Source organism: Vigna unguiculata, chromosome 10 (assembly GCF_037176805.1).
Source record: "Vigna unguiculata cultivar grain cowpea cultivar isolate G323 ecotype 2 chromosome 10, ASM3717680v1, whole genome shotgun sequence".
Lineage (NCBI taxonomy): Eukaryota > Viridiplantae > Streptophyta > Magnoliopsida > Fabales > Fabaceae > Vigna > Vigna unguiculata.
The window spans coordinates 34,188,673-34,198,430 of NC_140801.1; the positions used below are offsets into that span (position 1 = coordinate 34,188,673).

General features: G+C 39.8%; 1 protein-coding gene across 1 annotated transcript; it reads left to right on the forward strand.

Annotated features, from left to right (window-relative positions):
- The first annotated feature begins 7,964 nt into the window (after nt 1–7,964).
- Nucleotides 7,965–9,368, forward strand: LOC146882423 (uncharacterized). The gene has a single exon (XM_085667400.1). It carries the CDS (start codon nt 7,965–7,967, stop codon nt 9,366–9,368), a length of 1,404 nt encoding a protein of 467 aa, XP_085523526.1.
- Nucleotides 9,369–9,758: the final 390 nt, after the last annotated feature.

A 9,758-nucleotide genomic window follows, 5' to 3' on the forward strand; every position in this document is an offset into this window, starting at 1 on the left:
TCAACGATTCTTGTACTATGGGTAGAATAGTAAAAAAATTATCCTTTTGATTTTTTTGGATAACCAATGAAATATCCATTATTTGTTCTTTCGTTTAATTTCTTTTCTTGCGGATTTATATTCTTACTTCTGCTTGAAAACCCCAAACATGTAGGTGTTTCAAACTGGGTTTCCTACTTGCCCACGGCTCAAAAGGAGTCTTTTGAACAACTTTACTAGGAACCTTGTTCAACAAATACATGACAATCTTTAAAGCATACATCCACAATGTAACATCCCTAAGTAATATTACTTTTAAAATAATATAAGCGAATCAAAAGAAAATAAAATAAGACGCGATAATAATGATAATACCTCATTTATAATCACGTGTTCTCAAAATCCGGGAAAATAAAAAAAATCGCAAAGTCGCTTACATTATAACTGTTCGTAATCCAAATTTATTACAATTATAAAAGCTAAAATAGATAATGTCCAAAAACATGAAAATATCATAAAATTCAAAATCTTCAAATGCCCATATATTCCCGCTCTCCAAACTCAAGCATCTCCTGGCTCACCTGTCAAATCATCTGCTCCCGGATAATAAATTATCCGATCATCGCCACACACAAACAGATAGGGTAGGCTATGCACATATGAATATAAAATAAGTATGACACTCATCCCAAGAAATACATTTTTCTGATATGTTTTAATTGCAAATTTCCCACCCCTGATCTCATATTCCTTCATGAGTCATATGCATGAAACTAGGTCTTGCGACTTTAGTGTGCTCCCACGAACTATCCCTTTCGTGGTCCAACCCTACGAGCCAATCCTACTCATAGTCCAACCCCACAGACTCCTCGTCTGTGGTAAAACATCCAAGCCTTCCCAGCTTGGACCCTGGCACGCACGCAATCACCATACTATGGACTCCTCGCCCAATAGCAGCCGACGAGAATAAAACTATTCCTTGCCATCGTGCGTCCGACGCATGTAATCACCATAATAAGGACTCCTCGCCCAATAGTAACCGACGGGAACTAACCAGTTCCATGCCCATCATGCGTCCCACTACCAAGCACATCCCAGACCCCTATTGGACTTAGTCCATCAAGCCCAAGCATAAAAGTAAGTGAACTTAGTCCTTCAAGTCCACTAATCAAAGGACAACCAATTTCACAACAACCAAAATCGCCTGACGCCGCCTAGACACCGCTAGGCGAAAATTGGCAGTACACCGCCCGACGGCCAACACCCTACCGCTAGGCGCTAGAGGCCAAACAGAAGCCACCCAGCTTTGTCACCGTCTGGCGGACACAACCCTACCGCCAGGCGCCTCCTGCAAACAATGGCCACCTGTAATTGATTTAGAACTCTACCGCCTAGCGGCTCGCCCCGCAGCGCCAGGCGCCATACCAGTAGCGCACTGCTACTGGTTTTTGGCACTGTTTACAGATCTTAAGGCCTCTAACTTCCAATACGAATTTCACACATTAATCCTAGTAATTAATACATATCATCATGCCAAAACACACCAAGTACAATCAATTCATGTCCAACACAAAATTTATCATGTTCCAATACTTCCCCAAAACCCGTCATGATCATGCAACAATCGGTCATAGTGATATCATCAATGGTATCATTTTTCACACACTTATAACATCATACATTTGAGCTAACATATATAAGTTCATATATTCATCATGTCTTAGCAAGCACTACCAAAAGCATACTCATCAATCACACATCTATATATTTATATATATACATTGACCAATCAAGGCCATACCAGCACTTTAGAACACTTAATCATCCATTAGTAATCATACTATTAGAGAATTCAAACAACCAATCATGCGTCACGTATAGCTCTAGCTACTGTCCTCCAAATCAAATCTCCACCGTTCATAGTGAAGGACTACATGTTATGGATCTCCTGTCAAAATTTCACCCAAATCGGATGGTTAACAAACTGGAAAATGTAGTTTTACGAAAACTGCACAAATCAGAAAAAGTTGTGGCGCCTAGCGCCCAGAAGTGGAAGGTGGCACTTGGCGGGACTGTACTATACGAAAACCCCTTACCTTATTCCGCTTAACTTAGTGTCACAATAATATTCTCAACCCCAAATAATATTAATTCGATTTTCGTCCAATTTGACTGTCACTCACATGTAATTCAATTATGTATGATGCCCAAACACTCAGAACCAATAAGCACTTCCCATTTCCTTAATCAGACTCACTCCAGAATGCGTAAAAATATCAAAATCAAATGAACAGGTTCACGTCGCCTGGCGGGTGTTCATCACCGCCAGACACTTCATCAAAAAAACCCAGAGAATGGATTACGAGCTTGCATCGCCTGGTGGTCCGCAACATGCCGCCAAGCAGTTCCTATCAGGAACCAAAAACAACCCAGAAAAGTATGTGGCGCCTGGCGGCTACGAATAGCCCGCCAGGCGGATTCTGAAAAATTCCCAGAAACGCGAATTTTAATATAACAGATGGAGGTTCATGCATAATCATCACATACTTATTATACAATTTGTGCGTAAATATAAAAACTAACGTGTAGAGCTCCCCTAACCTGGATTCCTTGGCTTATTTTTGGACTTGTTGTGAGCTCCCTCTTGATCACAAACGATGTCCCTTTGACTCTATCTCAATGCAGCTCCTTGCTTCCCTCACTTCTCACCTTACACTCTCCATTTTCGTATACCTAAGGCTATGCAACACATAACAGTCCATAAACCACTCTTTCTTTCTCTTAATTGGCCCCTAATAATGGTCTTAATGAGAGGTAAATGGTATAAAACAAAAATACCATTAAACTTGAGTTTAATTGCCATTCATTGGCAATTCTATAATGGTTTTCTAGCCCCCTTGGCTGCTAGGATTTCCTTACCCTTTCACCTTCATGCCAAAGGAAATTTTGGCAAAAAGAAAGTTTAATTTGGGTTCACCAAGGTTCGAACCTATACCATGCCAAATGTCAAATTAATGCATAACAATTCAACCAATTCATGTTTCATGATAATTTATATAATTCTATAATTATATTATCATTCATCATGATCTCGCACATATTTAAACTAATAAATTAAATAGCACATAAATGACATTCATAAGACTTGAACCCAAGTCCTCTCACACAACTGAGTACTCTCAACCACTTGAGCTAATACTTTTCCACATCATAGTAATCCGCATTAAATGCCTTAAAGACTCCTACTACTCGCATTTATTAAATAATTATTTAATTAATTATTTAAATTTCTCGGGTCTTACACACAACGATACAAGTAAACATGAATTACTTAACATACTTCTAACCATATCCATTAAGGTTCGATTACACCTTTCTGATACAACATTTTGTTGTGGTGTGCCTGACATTGTGTATTGAGCACAAATACCACGTTTCTCAAGGAACTTAGTGAATGGACCAGAGTGTTATCCACTTTTAGCATATCTTCCATAATACTCACCACCTCTATCTGACCTTACGATTTTCACCTTTATGTCTAATTGCTTTTTCACTTCATTTATATAAACTTTCAAGGTATTCACTGATTGAGATTTCTCATGTAGTAAATAGACATGTCCATAATGCGAAAAATCATCAATAAAGGTGATGAAATACTTATCCTTATTGAAGGAATTTACATCAAACGGACCATATATATCGATGTGTATGATGGCAAGAAGTTGAGTGCTTCTTATGACTCCTTTCTTTGTGTGTTTTGTTTGTTTGCCTTTAATACAATCCACACACACATTCAAATTAGTAAAATCCAAATCCGAAGGGATTTCATTCTTTACTAATCTTTGCATGTTTTCTTTGGAAATATGTCCCAAATGCTTATGCCACAAGTAAGCAGATCGTTCATCCACTAAACTTTGTTTAGTGCCAACATTGTGTTGCAAGGTCATAAGAGTTTCAGCATATAAATTATCCAAATTCAATTTATATAAACCATCGTAAAGTGTACTAGATCCAATCATATAAGTAATTTTAAACAAACTGAAACAATCATTCCCAAACTTAAAAGAGTATCCAGCAACACCAAGCTTAGACAAAGAAATTAAATTTCTAGTGATACTAGGTACATAATGTCAACACCCAATTTCGTCCGGGTAACAATGATAAAATAAAATAATTAAATAATTAATTAAAGTTCAATTGAGAAGAATAAATAAATAAATAATTAAGAAAAGAAAAGAAAAAATATGTTTTAGTTTGAGAAAAAAATAATTATCTATTTATTTTATTATTATTTTTTATTTTATTTTATTTTAGTTTTATTTATTTATTTGTTTATTTGGGCTTATTATTTTGATTATTACATTATTTTTCTTTCTATTATTACAACTCCTTTTTTTTGTTTTACGTCTCTCATTCTAGTTTAATAAAAAAAAAGAAAAAAAAAGAGAAAGAAAAAAAGAGAGAGAAGGGAAAGGGGAAAGAAAGAGGTAACGTAAGGCCTCTCTTTTGTCAGACTCATGCATGCTATGCTATCATGGTTTTGTATTGGGAAGGGTTTGTAGCATGGTCATGATGGTTGAAGGAGCAGGAAGCAACATCTGCTCTCAGCCTTGTCCCAAATTTCGAAATTGGAAGGTGCAGAGGGCTACATAATAAAAAGGGGAAGATTCATGAGAGGGGGGTCCTTTTTTTTGGTTACTACAGAGAGGGGTTTGGGCACTAGAAATCAGTGAGGGAGAGAAGGAGTCAAATTTGAAAACGGAAGCAAACTGTTAGCGCATTAAGTTTTATTTTCACGGTAAGTTTTCTTAACTCCTCCTTAGCTTATGTTACCGTGACTTGATGTTTCTGTTGATGTTCATGGGTGTATGAATTAGAGCTTATGTTAACGTGATTTGATATTGATGTCTGTTATTCATTTTGTTGATTCCCATCGCACCTGGGTATAGTAAAGAACAGAGCACATTTTTTTTAATTTTTTTTTATTTGCCATTGTTAAGATATGTTATTGTTTGGGTGTTACTGTTGCCCGAATGAGTGGTGCTGGAAAATAACCTCACCCTCAATCCAGAACCCAAACACACTTCACCATCATCTTCATGTCACACCTAAAAATAAAACATAGACCCAAAAGCAGTATTCACACGGTCATCAACACAAACTTTCTCATCATCACCCTCATCATAAACCCGTCCGCCATTAACGAAACTTCATCACCAAACAGCATATTCAATTTTGGACTCTTATACTAACACAAGACTACTCCATCGTCATTTTCACATTCACCTGCATAAAAAACCAAAATAAAAAAAATAGATACCAAACTCAGCACGCACGCACACACAGATCAAGTTTTATCCTGCAAGTCTTCATCCTTTGGCACCACTTGAGACCCTTCGCACACTTTCACCTTCACCATCGCAACATTCCCACTCCCACAGCATACCCCTTTCGTAGAGCCACCATCTCAACATCACATCACCATTTTGATACAAGCAACAAACCAGAATCACATTCATCATCATCACTGTCACGCACTCAAATACACCATAACAACCCAATACAAATCAGAAGCAGAAGACCACCGGCGATTCGAAGCTCTGAACGGGAGTATGGTCACTTGTGGTCGCGTGAACGGAGGAGTGTGGCCGCGTGATGGTTGTGGAAAGGGATAGTCGAACACCGGGAAGCTTGGCGTCACCGGTGGCACATCTCGTCGCGACAGCAGCGGCGTTCACGGTGGCGGCCACAAACGTTGGGTCGTCGGAGTTTGGGCGGAGGAGTGTGGTCGCGCTCAGTGGCGAACCCAACGGCGGCGGCTCGCGCGAGAAGGAAAAGGAGCAACGCCGTCGGCTCCAGGCGTCACCAGTGAGGGCAAGCGGCGACGACGATGTGGCTGCCGTGTCTCGTTCTATATTTCCCGGGAAGTGGAGGAGACGTCGGTGCAGGAGCATTTCGCGAGAGAGGGGAGTGAAGGGTGACGGCGTCGCCGGTGAAGCCTCCGAGGGAGGTCGTTGGTGGCGGCTAAGGCGGACGCACGTCCAGGCCTGGGGCTGTGTTGGTGGTGTCGAGAAGAAGAGATGCCATGGTGAGGGGAAGAAGCTTTGGCTTCTGTTAGGGTTTTTTTTTCTGTAAAATAAAAAGGGGCAGCAGGCCTTGAACCCTTTTACCACGCGCACCCCCTCTTTTACCTCAACCACACCCTCCTCCTTTCTTTTCGTACCCCCTCTATTGTTTTTGGGCTTGTTGTTGTATTTGCTTTGTGCACCCCACCAATTACTCGTGCACCCTTAATTTTTTTTCCTACTTTATTCTTCTTAAATAATTTCATCCTTTTATAAATTTATTTATTTATTTATTATTATTATTATTATTATTATTATTTTAGAAAAAAAAAGGAAAACAAACATATTTGAAAATCATAAAAATTAAAATATAGAAAAATAGAAAAAGGTTCTCTTTCATTTTTATTGTGTCTGTCCGGCCGCTCGCGTCGTGTGACACTTCCAAATAATTTGAAAATATCGAAAAACAGTTTTCTTTTTCTTTTAGTGTTCGTCCAACCGCTCGCGTCGTGTGACACATATTTTCAATTAATTCAAAAATACTAAAAAAATATAAAATTTCAAAAATAAAAAAACATCAATATTTTCCCACAAATATCTTTTAAAAACTACATAATCCTTGATTCTCCACCGTGAGATACGTAGGAGCAGGGTCAGTCCTTGTCAGGTTCACCTCTAAAAAAAATCAAATCTTTTTTTCTCAATTATTTTTCAAATATCTTTTTAAGAACTACGTAACCCTGATTTCTCAGTTTTAATGAGAATACGTAGGACCAAGGTCAATCTTTGTCGGGCCCAAAAAATAAAAAAAAATATATATTTTTGTTTCTTTTTAATATTTTTGTCTTATTATTTTTGGGAAAATTGATATTTTGATAACCACATCAACAATGCATTTTTAATTAAAGGTACCGCCCTTGGGCGGACGCGGTAGGGTGCTAACACCTTCCCTACGCGTAACCGACTCCCGAATCCAAAATATGGTTTTTCGCAGACTTGTCTTATCTTTATGGTTTTCCATAGTTTTCCAGAATAACTATGGTGGCGACTCCTAAATCTTTTTTAAACCCTTTTTTTTTCGATTCGCCTTCCCGTCGCGATTCCGGTTGCGACAGCTGGCGACTCCACTGGGGATGCTAGAGAGTCAAGCCATTTAATTAGATATGCGAACTTCATGTGGTTTTTCCTTATGTTTTATTTCCTCTTTCCTTTTCTTTGTTTATTATTGTCTTTATTTGCATGTGTATATATTTGTCTCTTGAAGTGATTGTGTGTAAATTGTTTTGCATATTTTCTATATATCTGCCTGGGAAGTTTTCTGGTTGTTTTGCAGGTGGGGGTTATGGTATGCAACATTCTCCCTCCACACACACACACACACTTTGTGCATATCATGAGCGGGGCCCTATACCCGGGTCTGTGTAACTTAGAGTTAGAGGGGATTGTGTAGCAGTGCCACAGTGGATGAACTTCCCAAGTGGTCATTGTGAGAACCCCAGCTAGAGTTTGTTTACTTCGTTGGTACTCCCACATCTTGTTGTCTACCAATTGTTGTGGGAAATGCCAAGAAATGGGCCATAGCTCCAGTGACCTTGATCCTTAAGTATTAGGGAACCATCCTGGCAAGCGCATGTATTTTACCTTAGGACCATTAGGCGTCGAACCCCTGATAAGGCACAAGGGGAGACATGTGCATTACCTTAATTCTCATCTTATTTTTTCTCGCTTTATTTGAATTAGCAATGAAGTCATGTGTCTGTACATTCTTTCGTGACCTCATCATACATGCATTTTGATTATTTCTTCATGCATAACATGTATTTTGTCATGCCATGCCATAACATTTCTTGTGATTCTAGGTCAGAAATTTTAAGGCTGTGATTGAGTTTGTGAAAAAAAAAAGAAACAAAAGAAATTACCATGGGATTTCATGTCGGAGGGAATTTAGGGTCGGATGCCTTGAAGAAGAAGTTACCTATTAGGGTTATAGATAGCAATCTGAATGGTTTAAGGGAAATAGTGCAACAAATGAAGACTATACAGAAGAATGCTTTCAAGAAGTGGTATGGAAACTTATTGAGGTTATTGAATGTGGAAGTCCAAGCGTCGACAGTCACCGCTTTGGCCCAATATTATGATCCGCCGCTCAGATGTTTCACCTTCCAGGATTTTCAGTTGGCACCAGTAGTAGAAGAGTTTAAGCAAATTTTGGGTTTGTCGGTGGAAGATAAAGTCCCTTACAGATATTTCGAGCAACGAGCATCTATCTCTACGTTGGCAGGAATCTTGAAGGTACACCCTGCTGAGTTAGAGAGTAAAATGGCCTCCAAGAGCAACTCGAAAGGGATCCCCCAAGGGTATTTAGAAGGGCACTTGCGTCGTTTGCCTGAGAAAGAGATAGGGGAGACGTTCATGGATGTGTTGGCTCTCACACTATATGGAGTCGTGCTCTTCCCTAACATGGAGAATTTTGTTGATCAAGTGGCCATCGATCTGTTTGTCGCTTACAAGATTCATTCAGAAAGCCCAGTCACTGCGGTTCTAGCTGATGTGGGGGGTTTGAATTTGTGCTACGCACTCAAGAGGAAGAATATGTTATGTTGTGTACCTATATTGTATGTATGGTTTATATCCCGAGTCCGGTTGGGTACAGTAAATGCTGAATGTCAGATTGGGGAATTGCCACATGGCGGCGTTGAAATTCGAGGGGCGAAAGAATGGGCCCAATTCTGTGCAGGTTTGAATGGGGGAAAGATTAGATGGTGTGTCCCTGGGCTGCCCAAGTCGCATGTCATTTCTTGTGGGGATTTCCCTAACGTCCCTCTGATAGGTACCAGAAGTTGTGTGAATTATAACCCTGTTTTGGCTCAACGACAATTTGGGAGTCCAATTAAGAGCTCTCCAACTCCAGAATCTTTGGTCGCCATATGGACTTATTATGAAGAAGGAATTTCTCAAGATCTAATTCGACGAGTTAGGAGTGCCAGGGGTGAGGTTTTGCGTGCAGAAAAAGACCCAAGGCCATGGGTAATGGACGGGAAAATATCTTACCGACGATGGATTCTGGAAAGGGTTAATATGATCAAGTTACCTTTCAAATCGGACTCTCCTGCTCCGGAGCGATTGGAACCTGCTGAGTCTGAGGAGGTGAAAGGGTTAAAAGAAGAGATCGAGAAGATGAAATTAAAAAATGCCAAATTAATTAACGAGCTTCAAAGTCTCCGACATGAGTATGTGGATCTGAGGCGTGATAATGAGGAAATGACAAAAGCGTATGAAGGGATTCTTAGGCAACAAAGAGAAGAACGAGATCATGCTTTTTAGAGTGAAACAGGATTTGGTCGCAGCAAGCACCGCATTAAAATCAAGGGACCGAGAGAGATGCAGCAGTAGCATCTGAGCGCCAAAGGGATCAGTTGTGTGAAGAATTTAAGAGAGAGAAAACTGAAGCACTGAGACGGTTGCACAATGCTCAAATGAGAATCAGTGAGGTTGAACAACAAATGAGAGAGGTGGTGTCGACCTATGAGGTGAAGATGGACGAGGAGCGTTGGCATAGAGCTGAATTGGAAAAGGAACATCGAGAGGTGGTCAACCAAATGAATGAGTACACGGTTGAGCAGGAAATGACTATAGAACATTGGAAGAGATGTTTCTCACAACTGGCTGCCTTGGCGAATGGGGCAATTGAAGAAATCCCACGGTTATTAGCTG

Excerpts from the sequence above, each read along its gene's own strand:
- LOC146882423 (XM_085667400.1), top strand. The coding sequence starts at position 7,965 with ATGGGATTTCATGTCGGAGGGAATTTAGGGTCGGATGCCTTGAAGAAG.